The sequence below is a fragment of the Podarcis filfolensis genome (genome assembly GCF_964270895.1).
Source record: "Podarcis filfolensis genome assembly, chromosome: 7".
In the NCBI taxonomy this organism is placed as follows: domain Eukaryota; kingdom Metazoa; phylum Chordata; class Lepidosauria; order Squamata; family Lacertidae; genus Podarcis; species Podarcis filfolensis.
In genome coordinates, this window is record NC_139603.1 from 42,368,994 (window position 1) to 42,387,965 (window position 18,972).

The following is an 18,972-nucleotide window of genomic DNA, read 5'->3' on the forward strand; positions in this document are numbered from 1 at the left end:
TGGTTTCAAATGCTCACAAGTTAAGGCGCCTGGTTGGCTTCTCTAGGGAGGGCATTCTGTAACTGGGATGCCACCGCCCAAAAAAGCCTTTTCTCCAGTAGCTACCAGTTGCTTCGAGGGCCTCTGGCCTCTGAAGATGCTACAAAGCTTACAAGCTCTTCACAGACAGAAAAAACACAAAACAGGTGGGAGAAAGGAATGCTGTGTGTGCATGAATAATGAAAATGAATAAATTTGAACGAACTATTGTTTCTTCTTGCTAAGTTAATGAAACCAACTACCCTGCACTCAGCTGTGCAGGGACAGCTGCCCAGGATAACCATCCCTCAGCGAGCAGCAGCCGCCATGCTCCAGCCGAGAGCGACGCGGCGGCCAATCAAACTGCTGCCTCAGCGGCGCCAATGAGAGGCGCGCAAGGCTGGAGAACGAGGCGATTCAGGAAGCGAGGCATCCAATAGCAAGTGCTTCGGTCGCTTTCCTGACCTCCGGAGTGGAGCTCTTCGCCGTTCCACGGATGCCGCAGGAAGCGCCGCTCCAGACGTGCGGGGGGACACGTGCAAAGCGGCGGGGAGTTTCTCCGTCCTCCGTCTCTTGCACGCGGGGAGCCTCGCTCCGCTCCTGGCGGGAGTTTCCTCTCACGGGTGAGTAGCAGCAGCTGCAGTAGCACCACCTTGAAGCGGGTTGTTTATTGTGAGAGGAAAGAGGTTTGCTTCCGCCTTCGGTAGTTTCCCCGTAGAAATGCCTCCCCTTCTGCAGGAGAAAGTTATACAAGCCTGGCTTTATTCTGCCTCTTTGACCTTTTCCCAGGTCTGCCAAAAAGAAATATTATTGTGGGGGCTTTCCTTCCTCCTTGGCGGTAGGAGGGTCATTGTAATAGATGCGGGCTCGTTTTCTCTGCGTGATGCCATTTACTCAGTACATGGGAGATGCTTGCAAAGTAGTCGGGTGGTTCTTAAAAGCTGACAAAAATTGCAAGTCGCCTCGCTGATCCATTAGGTAAAATTTAACATCGTTATCTCTCTATTTGCATCCAAATACAGATGTATAATGTCTGTTACAACCAACTAAAAACGGGTCACAACAGTAGCGAGCAAGCTTTTGAGTTGAGCAGAGCTCTTCGCTCTTGGAGGTTCCACACACAAAATGGCGAGAGAAAAGATGCATCATTCCATGGCTTTCACCCGAACTTCGTGTTAGCTCGATTGTTACCAAAGGGGCTCACTGGGTGAACTGCAGAAATAAATATAAATTATTGGTACAATTGCAAACAGAAGTGTTTTCAAATTAAGGCAGGTAGCTGTGTTGGTCTGATGCAGTCGGGGGAAAAAAATCTTGTCCAGTAGCACCTTGGAGACCAACTAAGTTTGTTCTGGGTATAAGCTTTTGTATGCCTGCACACTTCTTTGTTTGCAGATGAAAGCTTATACCCAGAACAAACTTAGTTGGTCTCCAAGGTGCTACTGGACAATTTTATTTATTTCGGAAGCGTTTTCATCACACACAGGAACATCTTTGCTCTCCCCTGCACTTTTGCTCTCCCCTATAACGTTGCTCTGAAGAAAATTCTGGTGAACTCAAAGGCTTGCTTTGCTACTTGATGACATGTTAGTTGGTCCTAAGGAATATATTATACTATTGTTGACTTAGAGTAATATTTATAGAAAGCTTTAGAAGGTATTATGCTACTTAAGTAATTCTTACACCAGTCCTGTAAATTAGATCACTTTTATCAACATTCTCACATTGTGTTTTGGAGCCTAGAGGAAGCAGCTTGGATCACTTACTGAATTCATAGTATTTATTATTTTCTGTCTTCTGCAGGATTCCTGTCTGATGTGAAGAACAAAAATTGAAACACACATTTGGTTTGGTTTACTGGCCTCAGTAGGTGGATATTGGTACCATCTGTGGGGAGAAAGACCTGCCTGTAGGCTGATATGGCACTTTTGCACTTTAGGATCCCGAACAGTTTTTTGGAGAAGAGAGGAGGCACTTTTGCACTGAAGCTTTTGTGTTTTACTCTTTCTGTGTTCGTTTTCTGTGAATTTTTTATTTATTACGTAGTTATAATTCAGTGTCACTGGCCGCAATTGAAAGCTCAGGCTCCAAGGGCTACTGAAAAGACTTCCAATTCTGTCTTGAAGGCTATGTTTTTATCAGATACTCATTTACTAGGTGAACTCAGTGGTCACTGGCTAGACAAGCTGAGAAGGTAAGAACTAAATATCAGTAACAGGCAGCAATTTATTGTAAACATATATTTTCCAGTTGGCCTCTGCATGCATGAAAACCAGGGTTATGAACCACTAAATACCTGTGACTTGTTGATTATTTACATGCTAAACCATTCATTCATATTTGAATATTGCCAAAACTTTAGTATATATCTATTGAAAGAAGTGGATTTTTTTTTTTACAGTTTGATAATCATAAGCTATTACTCATTGTTTGAAGGAATCATTATTCTTAATATTTTCTGATTCACTGCATGTTGCTGTAACACACCAGAACCAAAATAACATAAAAAGTGCAGGTATTCTGAAAAGGTTTTAATGAGTTTTATACTGTTATCAGAAGACTGTCTTAAATTTGAGAATCCAGAATTGTTCTTATGGTAATATTTGAAGTAAAACTCATTTTGCATTTCTTAAGCTCTGCAACCTTTTGGGGAGCGCAATGCAGACTGTAGCATGGGGTTAAGTTGAGCTGGTATAAAGCATGCTAGATCCAAACTGTTCAAGAAGGAGCCAGGGGTATTGCTGGCTGAGCTGGCCTGAGGCTGGCAAAGGGGAAACAAGACTTTATTATTTTTTTTAAAAAATAATATTTATTAAAGTTTTGAAGGTTACAAAAAGAAAAAATAGAGAACACCACATTAAACAAAAACAAAACAACACATCACAATAATGAAAAAGAAAAAAGAAAAAATTCTTGTTGCTGTTGTGGCGTACATAAAGAAAGTTCTATCCTTCTTTGGCACCAATTGGCCGACCATGCCCAGGAGAAAGGCCTCTGGTTTCTTCAGAAAGGTATATTTAAACACAATTAAAAAACACAACAAACCTTCCCATAACTTATCTTTCATTCGCTTGTTTCCTTGACCTCCTCACACCTCCCTTTTTTGTATTCTAGTTCGGTTAACTATTTCAGCAAATCCTTTCCATCTTTTCCAGTTTTTGTCCTTATCTTAATATAATGTGACTTTACTTTCCCTCTTTTCACCAATTAACAGTCTGTTTTTTCTTAATCCTTTATAACATTTCTGCTAAAACCACATAACTTCATTCCAACATCCTTCTAACATTCCTTAATTTTACAATGTTTCTGTAAATAAACTTTAAATTTCTTCCAATCTTCTTCCACCGACTCTTCTCCCTGGTCTCGGATTCTGCCAGTCATTTCCGCCAATTCCATGTAGTCCATCACCTTCATCTGCCATTCTTCCCGGGTGGGTAAATCTTGTGTCTTCCAGTACTTTGCAATAAGTATTCTTGCTGCTGTTGTGGCGTACATAAAGAAAGTTCTATCCTTCTTTGGCACCAATTGGCCGACCATGCCCAGGAGAAAGGCCTCTGGTTTCTTCAGAAAGGTATATTTAAATACCTTTTTCATTTCATTATAGATCATCTCCCAGAAAGTCTTAATGCTTGGGCATGTCCATCAAAGGTGAAAGAATGTACCTTCAGTCTCTTTACATTTCCAACATTTATTGTCGGGCAAATGATAAATTTTTGCAACTTGACTGGTGTCATGTACCACCTGTAAATCATTTTCATTATATTCTCTCTTAAGGCATTACATGCCGTAAACTTCATACCTGTGGTCCATAACTGTTCCCAGTCAGCCATCATAATATTATGTCCTACATCTTGTGCCCATTTAATCATAGTTGATTTCACCGTTTCATCCTGAGTGTTCCATTTCAACAGCAAGTTATACATTCTTGACAAGTTCTTAGTTTTGGGATCTAACAGTTCTGTTTCCAATTTTGATTTTTCCACCTGGAAGCCAATTTTTTTGTCCAAATTATACGCCTCCATTATTTGATAGTAATGGAGCCAGTCTCGCACTCTATTTTTTAGTTTTTCAAAAAACTATTTTTTAGTTTTTTTGGGAAACAAGACTCTAAAATAGAGTTTGACTTATACCTTTTTGCTGGCATAAGTTTCACTGGGTTGCCAGGACACATGACTGAACTCAACAGAGTTATAATTCAGCATAAGCCCCTTCCCCCCATTTCACCTCTCCTGGAATGGCACATGTTTTACTGGTTTCAATTAGTCCTGTTTTAGCTGGGATGAGGGAGTTATGCCACCATATTTCCAGCTGAACTGAGGTTGGGGTCTTATACTAGTATAGTCTGCTTGAGCTGGGAACTTGCTGGCTGAGCCGAAGGTCTGCCACGTTCTAACTTGCTCATTCTGGCGAATCTAAGGTTAGGATTGCACCCTAATTGAAATTATTTTTAATACAAGATGTGCTGTGATATAATAATATTGAAGTCTTTCATCAGCCTACAGTGGTACCTCGGGTTAAGAACTTAATTTGTTCTGGAGGTCCGTTCTTAATCTGAAACTGGTCTTAACCTAATGGGGCCTCCCACTGTGTGATTTCTGTTCTCATCCTGAAGCAGAGTTCTTAACCCGAGGTACTATTTCTGGGTTAGCGGAGTCTGTAACCTGAAGTGTCTGTAACCTGAAGCATATGTAACCCGAGGTACCACTGTATTTCTAAAGCTTCTTTATTTGGACTGGTAGTATAAACATGGATAAAAGAATGGAAATCCCCTTGGTAGCAAAAATAATTCAAAGTCTTACCAATTAAAATTTGTTCCCAACTGATGGAATGGTAATATCCTGACTATTGCTAGGCTAAAATATAGTCTTTAGAGTTCACACAAATAATTCATGTTCATTCACTGTGTTAGAGGAGGTAATGACTGGGTGTAGCCAGGCTTGATGGTTATTTGATCTCATGATGGCAAATTATGCACTTCCAGTATTCTACATCTCTCTATGTGTAGGAAAACTTGGCTAAACCAGTGGTTTTTTTGCTATCAAGCTGACCAGATACCTTGTATGCTTCAGTCCAAGTAAAAAACAAATAAAAAGTGCACAAATTGAAATTGCAAAATTTCAGTCTCTGAGTTTTAAAATAAATTAATATTTTCTGACACAAAGGTCAGAGGTGGATTTAAGGGTGAGGCAACTCAGGGGGAATGGAAGGTGAGAAGTGGTGGTGATGGGAAATTTTAGCATCACACAGGGCACCACTGAAATTTGAGACCCCCATGGTCTGCCACTGCAAAGGTTCAGCCTCATGGTTAGAAAACTCAGTAGAAATGTATGTAAAATAATCCATATTTAAACTTGCATCACTTGGAAATTACTTTTAGAAGCCTTTTGTTGTTGTTGTTTACATAATAGTTATATATGAAACCCACTGACCACTAACCCATACATATTTCTAGCTTTCATTCAGAAGGATCACAAAATCTATTACTTACAGTCATGCCCTGCAATACAACCACATCTCTTCAGACTTGTAGGATGAAGACTCATAATTAAAACATTTACCTTAGGAAAACCTCAGACTACAATACCCACCCAGTATAGTGGAGACAAAACAAAGCAAGGCAGGTCAACATGGCTAGATTGGTACAAGTGCTTATAATATTCACTTAAGTATATTGAACTGATAACCCTTTTTATTCTCTTAGGGAATGGCAGATGGAGAGAGCCTTCCAAACTGCTCTCTGGCTTCTGCAGCCAGAAATAGTCTTTATCCTGGGTGATATCTTTGATGAAGGGAAATGGAGTTCTTCCCAGGTTGGTATTGTGTGAAACATTAAAGTGTTCATGAAGCAAAATAGGATTTCATTGAAAGTGTTTTGCACAAAAGAATGAGACCAGGAAACTAATATAGTTCTTTTAAAGCTTAGTTGTTCAGTCATCTTTGCTAACCGGTAACCTGATCAATAGCAAATAAGTTAAAGAACTTGGAAGTCATTGGGCTCTAAATTCTGCTTTACTAGGTAGCACATTGGACTATGTAGTTCCTACAGGCACATTCCTAATTTGGCCCACAGGGCCGTTTTAGCCAGCTATGACACCTATGTGTCACATTTGGATTTGACCCACCAGATGAAAGTGCTTCCCCACTCCTGACCTAGATAGAGGCTATTTGAAAATGTATCTGCATAGGGTTTTGTTCAAAACAAAACAAAAAAAAATTCTTCCAGTAGCACCTTAAAGACCAACTAAGTTAGTTCTTGGTATGAGCTTTCGTGTGCATGCACACTTCTTCAGATACACTGAAACAGAAGTTGCCAGATCCTTCTATATAGTGAGAAGGTGGGGAGGATATAGTGAGAAGGTGGGGAGGGGTATTACTCAGAAGGGTGGTGGGAATGGGTGATTGGCAGATAGCTGTGATGAGCCTGTTGACGACTCTTAATGACTGCAATAGGTGTTACAGGAAAAAGCAAGGGGTGAGAAGGTGAAAAATGGCTTTGTCATGTATAATGAGATAAGAATCCAATGTCTTTGTTCAGACCAGGTCTCTCCATGGTATTAAGTTTGGTAATGAGTTGCAATTCAGCAGCTTCTCTTTCCAGTCTATTTCTAGATATTTCTATCTTCTATTTCTATAGAAGGATCTGGCAACTTCTGTTTCAGTGTATCTGAAGAAGTGTGCATGCACACGAAAGCTCATACCAAGAACTAACTTAGTTGGTCTTTAAGGTGCTACTGGAAGAAAAAAAACTTTTTTTGTTTTGTTTTGACTATGGCAGACCAACACGGCTACCTATCTGTAACTAGGGTTTTGTTGTTGTTGTTTTTGCTGTTGTCAAGGTAAAACTAGGTGAATGTGCTGAGTACATTATTTTTTTGTGTGTGTGTTAAAAGCTGAGGGTGGAATTAAACATTGCACTGTTCCATCCATGCAAGTATTCCAGCTTGCTATGAAGGTCCCCTGCACTGTTCTGGGGGTTCCCCCCTGCCAGCCCCAGGGCCAATTTTGTAAAATTGGAAGCCCTTGTGCAGGTCTTGTGAAAGGGTTCTTTAGGTGAATCCCTCCTTGGATTTCCACTCAGCACATTATTTGTAATGCTGCAGCTGTAGGCATAATAATAATAATAATAATAATAATAATAATAATAATAATAATAATAATATTCTGCCCATCTGCCTGCATTGCCCCAGTCTGATTTTTTATTTTTTATTTTATTTTAATATAGTTGGGGTGGGGTCTCTGGCATTCAGGCAAAAGAAGATGCTTTAGGCACTTCATGGTCCAAGAGGCCATTTTCCCCAGCCCATGTTTCCCTGACCCTCACCTGGCATCAAATGATGGATGTAGGACAGGTGGAGATGTGGCTGCAAAAAGCAAGACTCAATTCTTCATGCATCGACTGATGTGTGGGGAGTTCAGTATTGCTTAGGAACATTTCCACGGGCCAACTTTGACAGATGGGTGAGGTGGTCTGCCTGTCAAGCACATGATCTCAGATGATTGACATGTGGATGGTCCTGCCCATGTCAAAGTTGCCCTGCTGGGGTTGAGGAGAGAAAGATTTGCCCCAGTGTTCACATTACTTTGATTTATTTATGTGGGCTTAAATGCATTGTTGCAGGTCACTTATTTGCAGTATTAATGCTATACAACCACAATAGCTTTTAACCAGCTTGGTAACAGTAATGACATATGGCTGTTACTGACAGTAGAAATATGGGGCAAACTGCAATAACTAATGATAGTGCTGAAAAATTTAATAGTTATTTAAATTGGATTATATACAGTTAGAACCTTTACATTTTCCTGCAGGCCTGGTCAGATGATGTAAGACGCTATCAGAAAATGTTTAGGCATCCAGCCTCTGTTGAGCTAATTGCTGTTGTTGGCAACCACGACATTGGCTTTCATTATGAGTGAGTAATTTTTTTTTATCAGGATGCAGTACTGAGATGGGAATTGTCAAAATGAGAAGAACATTCCATTATAAAACTAAATGCTTTAAGATAGGTTTGAATCTATTGGGGGGGACGACATATTTATTGGACACATGCAAAATCATACAGAGTGTTGCTTTCTCCCTTCTGCCTCTGCACATAGAGGGCTGGAGGAGCCTTGCTCCATATTCAGTGTTAACATGCTTCGATCTGTTGGGAGCAACAAGTGTGCCATTTACAGTGGTACCTCGGGTTACAGACGCTTCAGGTTATGCGATTTCGGGTTGCGCACCGCACCGAACCTGGAAGTACCGGAATGGGTTACTTCCGGGTTTCGGCGCATGCGCAGAAGTGCTAAATCGTGCTATGCACAGAAGTGCCAAGTCGCGACCCGTGCGTGCGCAGATGTGTCGGTGCTGGTTGCAAATGTGCCTCCCGCACGGATCACGTTCGCAACCCAAGGTTCCACTGTAGTACTTACACAACACTGAAGTCAAGTGTTAGATACATACCGTAATATGCAGCTGCTGTGGACTTAAGTTGTAGTATTGCAAGTTTACTGTTAAAAACATTTTTGAGGGAAGCTTCAATCCACCTCCAGCTAATGCACCACTTCTTCTTTTAATGCACTTCTGAAGTGATGCTTCCTGTTTTGTTGTTCTGCAGCAGCTCCATTGCTGCAGGTTGACTATAAACGTGGAGCATGTTGCCAGGACAGTGGGGAAATGTTTTGCCCCTTTCAAGCATTCCCCAAATGTGAACAAATTAAGGATAAGGGGAGTGGAAATGAGTGCAAAACCTTTTAACCCAGCTGTATTGTGGACATCAAGGCTTCACCTAGAGTGATAATCCCTTTTGCCTAAAAGGATTCTCTTTTCAGCATCAGATCCTGTGTTACTAGCTGATTGTGGTGCCAGGATTGCAGAACACTTGGTGTTGTTTCCACCCATCTGTTCACATTCTCAGTTCTTTACCTGTTTTCTTTTGAGGTCAGGTTTTAATACTGAGCTGTCTTTAAAGGCCATATACTACAAGCAGCTAGATCAGGAATGTATATGTTTTCCTGCCCCCCCCCCAGAAGTGAATTTACCATATTTTTTGCTCTATAGGACGCACTTTTTCCCCTCCAAAAATGAAGGGGAAATGTGTGTGCATCCTATGGAGCGAATGCAGGTTCGCTGGCTTCAGCGATAGCAACGCGAAGCCTCTGAAGCCTGCGCTCTGGAGGCTTCGTGCTGCTTTCGCTGAAGCCAGGAGAGTCTGGTCTTTGAGTCTGCACTTCCCCCCACCACCAGCCCCACAAGCTCGGGGGGCAGCGGGAAGGCGTGCGATGCCTTCGCGCTACTCTCCAACCTGGTTTGGAGGCTGGCGGTGGGGGAAAGCAGCGCTTCCCCCCACCGCCAGCCCCACAAGCTCGGTGGAAAAGCCCGCAGGAGCCGTGCAGCCTTTAAAGAGCACGCTGCTCTTGGGGGCTTTTCCCCAAGGAGGGAGAAGGGACTGACTGGCCAAGTCAGTCCCTTCTCCTTCCTGTGGGCTTTTGCGGGAGATGGGGGAATTCCTCCACCTCCCACAAAAGCAGGTAAAAGCCGCACGCTCTTTAAAGGCTGCGCGGCTTCTGCAGGCTTTTCTACAAGGTGGGGGAATTCCCCCACCTCGTAGAAAAGCCTGCAGGAGCCGCGCAGCCTTTAAAGAGCGCGCTGCTCTTGGGGGCTTTTCCCCAAGGAGAGAGAAGGGACTGACTGGCAAAGTCAGTCCCTTCTCCCTCCTGTGGGCTTTTGGGAGAGATGGGGGAATTCCCCCACCTCCCGCAATAGCAGGGAGGTCTGGGAGAAGTGCACAGGCTGCGTGCAGCCTGTCCGCTGCTCCCAGAGCTTGGGGGGTGTGTGTGTGTCAATTTTTTCCCCTTGATTTCCCCCTCTGAAAACTAGGTGCACCCTATAGAGCGAAAAATACGGTATTTGCTTCAAGAAGGAAGTGATTTGAGCCCTGACTTGTCTGACATCCAGGGACTGGCAGATAAATGGAAGAATGCAACAGGAGGACCATGTGTATGAAAGTCTCTCAAAGGGAAAAATGTGAGAAATGAAAAACAAAAAGCTGGTGAAAATAAATTGCTATGTTGGCCTCCAAAATACACAGGCGCAAAATGAAAACTAGTTCAAAACCAAAATCTTGTTAACATTAATGATGATTTTTGGAGAGTAGCAGTTGTGAGAATTGTGTGAATTTTGAGGCATTCAATGCTCTTTGGAAAGTCTGCCCCACTGTTGTGAAGCACTTCTATAAAGGAACTGTGACGGACTGTACTTTAAACTAACATTTAGATACACACATTATCTGACTGAAGCTTGATAGTTAGCTTTTTAAATTAAAGCTTCAGAAAAAAGATCACTATAACTTATTTTAAATTAAATAGATTTTTTTTAATTTCACACAGAATGACAGAATACAAGTTGCAACGTTTTTCAGAGGTTTTCAATTTCACTTCAGAAAAGCTGATAACTCGGAAAGGGATAAAGTGAGTCCTTTTTTTTGTTCACTTGCACCTTAAATATTTATTTACATTTTGTATCTGCCATTGGCAGGAAGCTATCAGTTTTAACCTTATGTGGGGTGTAAATTCGTGAAATGGTTGAAGACACTTGTCCAAGTTGGTCTGCAGCATTTGTATCGTAAGTACATATTTAGGCTTCAGTTTTGCACATCAACCTAGGAATGAGTCCTATTGTGCACTGTTATGTTCAAAAATATCATGCATATTAATATAGAGGACGGTAATGGAACTTAAAACAATATCCGTTTTGTTTTCTGCTAAGGGATCAAAGAATCATCCATAAGGAGAAGGTTGCAGTTTCAGTTTTCAATTGGTTGGAGGTCCACACTGGCGAATAAGCGTGTGCACACGTAGCTCACTCCCTTATGCATTTTCTCCCTTTCCCACACATGCATGTCTTCCATCTTTCACCAGCTTGTTGGCACCTATCCCAAGTAAAGAAGCAATTACTAAAAAGGGGAAGGAATGTGACATTCCACTTTTTCCACAGTGAATGCCTTTTTCCTAGGTGTGAGTCCCATCTTACTTGCAGCGTGTCCCTTTAGAAATCCTGCACCTGCCTGATGTGACCCATGGAGATAAGATTGGGGCCACATGGTTGCAAGGAATGAGATGGAAAGGTGAAGAACCCCTGATTTGGCCCAGGGTTGTCAACTCCTGTTGTAAGCATATAAAATGATGTAGACTACTACGCCTTTTGGATCGCCAGAGTGGCTGAATTTAGGGCAATGGTTTGAGAAAACACTGCACTGCAGCTGGAACGTGTCTTACCACAGACACACTGCACATCAATGTCTTTATTTCTTCTCTTGTACTTGCAGCTTTGTTATGGTGAACAGTGTTGCTCTGGAGGGTGATGGCTGCATCATCTGTAGAACAGCAGAAGCAAAGCTTGCAGAACTCTCCCATCAACTCAACTGTTCACTGCAGGTAAGGATAGAATTACCTCACTGGGAAGCTTCATCCGTGTATATTGAGGTGCTCAAAATAATCTTTCTAAACTGGCTTCTGTTTGTGATTTCTTGGCATACATTGTTTTTGCATACGTTATTTTTATGTGTGACTTTTATTACTGAGAAGTTCAGTTGCTCTAATGTGTGCATGGAGTTCTTGCACTCTCTGCCTTATCACTATATGTAAGGATGTGCTGTTTCTCTTAATGCTTGGAAACCTGCTTCATAATAATAATAATAATAATAATAATAATAATAATAATAATAATAATAATAATAAATTATTTTTACCCCGCCCATCTGGCTGGGTTTCCCCAGCCACTCTGGGCAGCTTTCAACAGAACATTAAAAACAGAATAAAACTTCAAACATTAAAAACTTCCCTGAACAGGGCTGCCTTCAGATGTCTTCTAAAAGTCAGATAGTTGTTTATTTCCTTGACATCTGATGGGAGGGCATTCCACAGGGTGGGCGCCACTACTGAGAAGGCCCTCTGTCTTGTTCCCTGTAATCTCACTTCTTGCAGTGAGGGAACCACCAGAAGGCCCTCAGCGCTGGACCTCAGTGTCCGGGCTGAGCGATGGGGGTGGAGACGCTCCTTCAGGTATACTGGGCCGAGGCCGTTTAGGGCTTTAAAGGTCAGCACCAACACTTTGAATTGTGCTCAGAAACGTACTGGGAGCCAATGTAGGTCTTTCAGGACTGGTGTTATATGGTCTTGGCGGCCACTCCCAGTCACCAGTCTAGCTGCCGCATTCTGGATCAGTTGCAGTTTCCGGGTCACCTTCAAAGGTAGCCCCAAGTAGAGCGCATTGCAGTAGTCCAAGTGGGAGATAACTAGAGCATGCACCACTCTGGCGAGACAGTCCGCGGGCAGACAGGGTCTCAGTCTGCGTACCAGATGGAGCTGGTAGACACACAATTAACCTGCACCTCCATGGACAGCTGTGAGTCCAAAATGACTCCCAGACTGCGCACCTGCTCCTTCGGGGGCGCAGTTGTCCCATTCAGGACCAAGGAGTCCCCCACCCACCTGCCCCATCCACCCGAAACAGTACTTCTGTCTTGTCAGGATTCAACTTCAATCTGTTAGCCGCCATCCATCTTCCAATTGCCTCCAGGCACTCACACAGGACCTTCACTGCCTTCTGCATACTGATGAACACCCAGCCCAAACCCCTTGATGATCTCTCCCAGTGGCTTCATATGGATATTAAAAAGCATGGAGGAGAGGACGGAGCCTTGAGGCAGCCCACAAGTGAGAGCCCAGGGGTTTGAACCCCCAACACATTTTCTGGACACAGCCCAGGAGAAAGGAGTGGAACCACTGTATAACAGTGCCCCCAGCTTCTCTAGATAGTCCAGAAGGATATCATGATCGATGGTATCAAAGGCCGCTGAGCGATCCAGTAGAACTGGGAAACAGCTCTCACCTTTGTCCCTAGCCTGCCAGAGATCATCAACCAGCATGACCAAGGCAGTTTCAGTCCCATGACGAGGCCAGAATCCAGATTGGAAGGGATCCAAATGGTCTGCATGCCTGGAGTTGTTCAGCAGCCACCCTCCATTAAAATGAATATAAAAACATTTATGGGTGAAGTATCTGCATGGCATTAGAAGAGCCAGCATCCCGTCACTGAATTAGGGCATGTGAAAATAGTGATTGTTGCAAAGGTAATTGTATCTGGCTTGGGCACTGAACAGTTACGCTGCTTCAGCTTTCATTACCTCCACTCTCTTCCACCTCTGGGTGGTAGTATTTGTTATTAAATTCCATCATACCCTTTCTCAGAGGAACGTAGTGCTAAGCCAGTACTTGAAATCATTATGGACTGGATGAAGGCCAGTAAACTGAAGCTCATCCCGGATAAGATGGAGATGCTGTTGGAGGATGCTTGACCATAAGAGTGCCATCCTGTTCTGCATGGGTAACACTCACCCGGAAGGACCAGGTTTGTAGTTGGAGGCTACTTGTCACTAGAGGTTCAAGTGGCTTCTGTGGTATTCCCTGCTTCCACAAGTTTAGGCTGGTGCACCAACATTGTTCTTCCCTGCTAACAGATAACTGACCAGTTTCCCATTCCCTGATAATTACTAGATTAGATTACAGTGGTACTTCGGGTTACATACGCTTCAGGTTACAGACTCTGCTAACCCAGAAATAGTGCTTCAGGTTAAGAACTTGCTTCAGGAAATCATGCTCTGGCGGTGCGGCAGCAGCAGGAGGCCCCATTAGCTAAAGTGGTGCTTCAGGTTAAGAACAGTTTCAGATTAAGAACAGAGATCCGGAACGAATTAAGTACGTAACCCAAGGTACCACTGTACTGCAGTTTGCTGTGTGCAGGATTTATTTTGAAAATTCAAGTTAGTACAAAAATTAGGCTGGCAAATTACTAACCGGGATCATATTCCACTGAATATGACCCAGGTTGGCATTTTGGGGCACAGTTCAAAGTGGTGATGATTATCTGAAGTGTGGTGACTGGAGAAAAGGCCTCCTGAGTTCTAGCACCATTTGTGCAATGCCATCTTCAGTGAGGCTCACTGGCTGGCAAATCTGATGTATTTTCAGAGACCAATTTGCTTGATCTTTTTAACAGTAAACTAGCTGCAGACTTTATATTTCTTGTTGAGCCTTAGGCTGTTTAACTGCTGCTTTCTGCTATTTGTCACCCAATTGTAGTTGTGTGTGTGTTGTTATTCTGTTGTAGTCCACTTTGTAGGGTTTAGCCATTTTTCTATCTATCTCTGATACATCCGCCGTCTCAGCACTGTGTCAGCAGTACTTTGTACATGGTAGGTACATCTTGTGTTAGAGCTTCTAGGCGGGGAGTTGTTGTTCCATAGACTGGACCTACTAATCTCTCATGATTTTTCCCGAAAATAGCCTTCTTCTATTTGCTTCTCTATCGTGCAGTATGGGAGTGTGTACAAACACTTGCTTGGTTTTTGTTGACAGGAACAAAGTCAGTCCAGAAAAAGGTGCAGCGATGTAGACAAGCTCCCACCTTCAGCCCCAATTCTATTACAGGTGTGTTTGTGTTGGGAAATGGGTCATCTTTGCACTTTTATTTAGCATAAATGCATTATGGTCTTGTTAATGTGCTGTTTGCTTCTTGGTTTTAATCCCTTTCAGCATTATCCTCTTTATCGAAGAAGTGACGCAAAATGCACAGGAGAAGATTCTGCTCCTTTGGATAAAAAGAATTACATCTTTAAAGAGAAGTACGACGTGGTTTCAAAAGAAGCTTCTCAAAAGGTATGTTGAATGTGTTCTATCTTTGTCAAGACGTGTACTAGCTGCCCTGAAAGGCATGCCTATTTTGTTGGCAAATTGTAATTTTTATTATTATTGCTTAACATCGTGTGTATCAGTGAACAGGGCACTTGGATAATCAAAGAATCTTAAGAATGGCATGTTTCTTATTTATTCTCTCCCACCCCCCCACCCCCGTCATGCACTGCTTGATCCATTCTTAATTTCATTGATTTCTGAGCTATTCTTGTAACAATAGTGTTTGTAACAGTGGCTTTTTACTACCATCAAAATAAAACTGTTTTTCCTTGTCTAATGGCATTCCTATTTCTCGTCATAAATGAGCATACTCAAATAAGGCTACTAGAAATATAATGCAGCTTCTGCAAAGTATGTACAGAAGCGTGCAGCCTGTTATGTTCAGAGTCAGTCAGGAAGGCTGCATGAGTCTGCTCTTGAGTCAGCTGTGCATTTGGTGCATGCATGAAGTCCCGCCTTAGCTAATCAACCCCCTCCTCCACTCATGCAGTTGAGGATGATCATGTTCAGAGGATCCAACTGAACTGGGTAGGAGAGATTGCTGGAGCCATCCCAAGGAAAGTAGATGTTTTGATCCTTAACCGGTTTGTGCTCTGGAGCTGAGGTGCAGAGAAAGGCTGGGCAGGTAGTCTGTAGTGGTTGCCAGGCTGCTGCAACTGCATGCTGGTTACTAGGCCTTGCCTAGTGAACCAAGAACCCAGGGTAAGAGCAGACCTCCTTCCTCCACCTCCCCTACTCCAAGCTGTGCTTCTGTATGTGTGATCATTCCCTGCATTATTTGAGAGCATCTTACTGCATGTGTGGGTGAAAACTTGTAGTAGCATTGACTTAAAGAAATGAAGGGGAAACTTGAAAGCAAAGTAAAAATATATCAAGCTGTGTGGCACTTTTCTTTTTCTTAAATCAGACATTTTAAAATGCCTACATTGTTTTACTCTCATAGCTGTTATGGTGGTTTCATCCTCGGCTCATTTTGAGTGGTCACACCCACAGTGCCTGTGAAGTGTTGCATAATGGGAAAATCCCAGAAATCAGTATTCCGTCATTCAGTTGGAGGAACAGAAACAATCCTAGTTTCATAGTGGTAAGTTTAAATAGTTTTTATTTTGTCAGATAATTTTTCATAATATAAATCAACATAGCAATCAGCTATTTTCTCAGACTGATGCTACCTGTAAAAAAGCAAAACAAAACAGCTCCTCCCATCCTCTCCAAAAGTACACTTAAGTTGAATACAAAGCACACACTTTATAAAGCACATACTTGCGTAGCCATCCTGCTTGTATAGTGCAAAGTATTTTTTTTGTAGGTTTTACAAACATGTCTACATACAAGCTATATTTAGTATGTTTCTATAAAGAGGATGCAGTGTAAACAATTTGACTGCAACAATCATCAGTAGTCTGCAACAAACAGTATTAAGACTTGTTTTTGCTTAGCTGATTTATCCACAGGACCAAATCTTTTCTGCATGGTTCTTCTGTCTTTCAAAAGTGCAAACTTACTATCTCATAGGGCAGCAAAATTCTATCAGATGAACCTAATTCACAGTTTGCTTACTTTGGGTATCCTAGATTACAACTCTAAATAGATTAACCTGAAGCACAAAAAGTTTCCCAGTTCTAAAACACATTTAAATATTTATTCTTTTCAAAAACCAGTTCTGTGCTAAGTTTACTTTTTCAGCCTCTTGTGCATGGGGGAAAGCAAATTGGTTATAATTTTTAGTTCATAGATGAAAGTTATCCTCACTCAGTAAGTAACACAGTGTTAAAACAGTTGTACTTGAAAAGCATGTTGTCTCCCTAATTTTGTAGAGTGTTTACTTACCAGATAATCCAGTTTACTTCAGAATATCATGTTTTCAGCAGTTTGAGGAGTAGATGGTGTCTGACTGTTGGCCTAGATTACCTGCAGACCAGTGATCCCTCCCCCAACACTCCAAGTATTATTAATCTGGCTTTATCTCGTATGCTTTGTCACCCCACATACTTAGTGGCCACCATCCAACACAATTAAGCACCTTTAGCCTGCAATCCTACATAGTTATGTGGAAGTCATTCCCCAGGTCAGGGCCAGTAAGTGCTATGCGGTCTGAGTAGCTGCCCAGCCAAATAGCAGCTGCTGTGTTCTTTACTGAAAAAAAAAATATTTCAAATGGCACAAAATAGTCTCAAGGCAGCTCAGTGCTTAACAAATGGAATATCTAACATAGGTTTTAAAGCTGTCTGCATCTCTTATCCACAGGACAGTTGAGAGCACTGATGCTATGAGAGAAACTGAACTCTACCGTTAGTATAATTGTAAAGCATACAGGCTCCCAACCACTTGCCCCATATCTTATAAAATGCTGTTTTCCTTTCTTTCTCAGGGCAGTATAACACCAACCGACTTCTCTCTCTATAAGTGCTTTCTTCCATTCGAGAACACAGTTCTTACTATCTACTGTGCAGCAGGAGCTGTGCTTTTGGTCCTCGTACTAGCTCACTTTCACCCTCTCGTTACCCCTTTTCATTTTGTTCAGCGTTTAATCACTAAATATAAAGCAGTATGAAGAGTCAGACACTTGTAATCGGTCACTGACACACCAAAGCTAAAGAACAGTCCATCAGACTACATTCATGCCAGCAAATGCGTACTTGAATTGCTAGCCCAAAGGCAGGTTGCCTTTACATACAGAAAGTCCTATACAGTTGATATGACTTATACTACAGGGTAAGTTAACTGAATGCTTCATGCTGTACAAAAATATTGTATTCTACAATCAAATGAATCATTTTCTTGCTAAAGTTTTTGTATCAAATATGTATATTAAAAGTTTGTAACTGTACACTATAAGTCCTACAAGCCTCCTCTTGTGTCTGCACTAGTGTCCTATGCTGCTTAGAGGCTCAGTCTTTCTAATTGGAAATAATTTTAAAGTGTTATTGCTGCGAGACCATCTGGTGTGGTACTTCTTTTCCTTGATGTAGAGTTATTTTACAATAAGATATTACAAAAAAGGGCTATTGGGAGAAGTAGCTTACTGGCCTCAGAGAAGTCTCCTTGTTCTAGGTTAGATGTAGTTTTCGATGGCAGTCATGTGCCAATCATCAAAATCCTTGCCTAACAGGCTTGCAGAGGATTGGCTAACCAGGCAGAAAATTGAGGACAAACCTCTTAGATCTGTAGACGTATTATGTATCCCACTGGCACGTGCTATGATGTCTGGCTGAAATTAATCTCAAATAGAAGGCAAGCAGCTCCTTTCTCTCTCTCTCTCTTTTTTTTTAATAATTTTTATTAACTGGCCAATCACATCAAATTAAATCACATCACATAAATTCCAAATTACAAAGCCAAATTTTTAAATTTTGTTGGGGGAAGCCATACTTCAAGATCCAAAGGGGGTTTTCAGATCATCTTCTTATTACTGCGTTAATGTCCAAATCAGTCCCAATCAGTCCAAACAAAATTCATAATTCTATCCAGTCTTTTCTTGGTGTTTCCACATCATATCTTGTTCATATAATTTCTATTTTTCCTTTACAATCTCTTCTGTTAGTCTCCTTAAGCCGATAAGCAAAATAATAATCCTGTGTGGATTTCCCGTTCCTCCACTAAGTCCAGATGGTTTCCATATATCTCCTTCGTAGATAACATTGCTCTTTCCATCATAAATTTGGCATTTGTCGCTCTTAAGTCCCACCGAGAAGTTGATCCACGATATGTAAACAACTCTATTTCTCGCTTTCTCCTCCCAGACCCAAGAGCTCCAACAATGCCTCCCAAAATGGCGACGGCATTTTTAACTGCGTCATTCCAAAACTCTTAGCTTTCCAGCTTCATCTTGAAACATTGCTTTGGTTCGAAAGTTTATCTCCACACAGCCTTAAATCCACAGCTTAAGACCTTAGTTTCAGACTCATTAGGGGAGGGGATTCTTGTTAAATCACATAAGAAAAAGGAAGGCAGGTTTTTCCCCCCCTCCCCCCTCAGTCATACCGTATCTTGACGTATCTTCTCATATTTTATTCTTGTCTTGTTATCAGAGATCTCTTCTGTCAGCAGTCTTTACTCCCCTTTTTCCTTGAAGCATGTGCAATTTATCTCGTCCAAATTGTTTCTTTTGAAGATGCTTGCAACTAGCGGCGCGAATCAGGGACGGCGTCCAGGAGTGCCGGAATCCCACAGGAGGGCTTTGTGCCTAGTGCCCCCACCCCCACAAATTCGGGGGTG

At 42.0% G+C, this 18,972-nt stretch overlaps 2 protein-coding genes across 3 annotated transcripts in view; one reads left to right on the forward strand and one right to left on the reverse strand.

Annotated features, from left to right (window-relative positions):
* Positions 1-436: 436 nt before the first annotated feature.
* On the forward strand, positions 437-17,592 carry MPPE1 (metallophosphoesterase 1). 2 transcript variants are annotated; one of them, XM_083622644.1, is made up of 10 exons: positions 437-641; positions 1,822-2,212; positions 5,720-5,828; positions 7,828-7,931; positions 10,390-10,470; positions 11,328-11,436; positions 14,419-14,490; positions 14,596-14,718; positions 15,698-15,838; positions 17,126-17,592. In XM_083622644.1, exons 2-10 carry the CDS (start codon positions 1,938-1,940, stop codon positions 17,306-17,308), a joined length of 1,197 nt encoding a protein of 398 aa, XP_083478770.1. In that variant the 5' UTR covers positions 437-641; positions 1,822-1,937; the 3' UTR covers positions 17,309-17,592. The 2 variants fall into 2 exon arrangements, with proteins under 2 accessions (XP_083478770.1, XP_083478771.1); XM_083622645.1 differs by lacking the exon at positions 437-641 and having other exon boundaries at positions 1,802-2,212.
* Positions 15,840-18,972, reverse strand: part of GNAL (G protein subunit alpha L) — a 118,031-nt gene continuing 114,898 nt past the window's right edge. The window contains exon 13 of the mRNA XM_083622615.1: positions 15,840-18,040. The gene's annotated coding sequence lies outside the window, so the exon portion shown is untranslated. The remainder of the gene's footprint in view (positions 18,041-18,972) is intronic.

Excerpts from the sequence above, each read along its gene's own strand:
- MPPE1 (XM_083622644.1), top strand. The coding sequence starts at position 1,938 with ATGGCACTTTTGCACTTTAGGATCCCGAACAGTTTTTTGGAGAAGAGA. Across the intron at positions 2,213-5,719 it reads TGGCTAGACAAGCTGAGAAG|GGAATGGCAGATGGAGAGAG; the intron begins GTAAGAACTAAA and ends TTATTCTCTTAG. Across the intron at positions 11,437-14,418 it reads AACTCAACTGTTCACTGCAG|GAACAAAGTCAGTCCAGAAA; the intron begins GTAAGGATAGAA and ends TTTTGTTGACAG.